Genomic DNA, 880 nt, shown 5'->3' with positions numbered 1-880 from the left:
ATACTCTCCTCGGACAGCGCTTTCCGTTTCGTGGACCAGGTCAAGGGTGTGACTCGTTCAATGGCAATGTAGATGAATTGATCTGTCTACCTTGTCCGCCCGTCAGTCTTCGATATGGCCCGAGTACACTCTTACGCCACTCACCTCAACAGCGTCCAGGACCTTCACAACCCCTGGGTGTCGTAACGTCCGTAGCTTCCGCAGCGCATTCTTGGCAAGTGGCAGTCGAGCTCGATTGGCGTTGATGTCAAAGGAGAGGATGCTGCATTTCGAGCTGTCTTCCTGAACCCAGTCAACGATATGGACTTGCTCGAAGTCGGCATAATCAGCCTTACACGTTTGGTGCCGTTATGCAGCGTCCAGATTGATTGATCGATATCTATTCGATCGCCAAAACTGTATGGAAATGCTGGACCTTTCGCGATCGAAGCGACTGCTGACTTGAGGAAGTCCATGTCGCAACGATATGTCGTGACTCTATGTTCAGATCCAGTGCGTATCAGCCACTACACGACCATAGTTCACGGTAGATGGTAGACATCGATCCATGAAGGTGTGAAACAATATCAAGACACGAGACGAAACACGTCGACGGCGACCGTTTCTGGTGGGGTCACTCGGGCGTGTCGGCCCGCCGCCAGTAAAGTCTATTCGCGGTCCCTGCATTTGCTCTACAAACGCGACTTCCATCTTAGTCGAACATTCCATTAAGACTTGGGCAGGAAGTGATTGAACACGAAAGCTGTTGAACGCACTCAATGTGAATCCTTATGCCGGACTCCACTCAGACAAGCTACCCAGGTAAAGCTTCAGCTGTGTCCTCACATCGCTCCATCCGACTCCGTTCCGCTCATGAGATACAAGGAGCGACAATCACGCC

The 880-nt window shown here is 51.6% G+C and overlaps 1 protein-coding gene across 1 annotated transcript; it reads right to left on the bottom strand.

The window, feature by feature from the left end:
* Window positions 1-144: 144 nt before the first annotated feature.
* Window positions 145-455, bottom strand: CEX1_2 (Nuclear aminoacylation-dependent tRNA export pathway component; the record flags this gene model as incomplete). Its single annotated transcript, XM_064843627.1, has 2 exons — window positions 145-282; window positions 336-455. Coding segments are annotated over 2 exons (258 nt in total), but the record flags the coding sequence as incomplete, so codon positions are not given.
* Window positions 456-880: the final 425 nt, after the last annotated feature.

Source organism: Recurvomyces mirabilis, assembly GCF_035927965.1.
Source record: "Recurvomyces mirabilis strain CCFEE 5264 chromosome Unknown scaffold_121, whole genome shotgun sequence".
Taxonomy (NCBI): domain Eukaryota; kingdom Fungi; phylum Ascomycota; class Dothideomycetes; order Mycosphaerellales; family Teratosphaeriaceae; genus Recurvomyces; species Recurvomyces mirabilis.
This window is presented reverse-complemented; position numbering and strand designations above follow the sequence as displayed.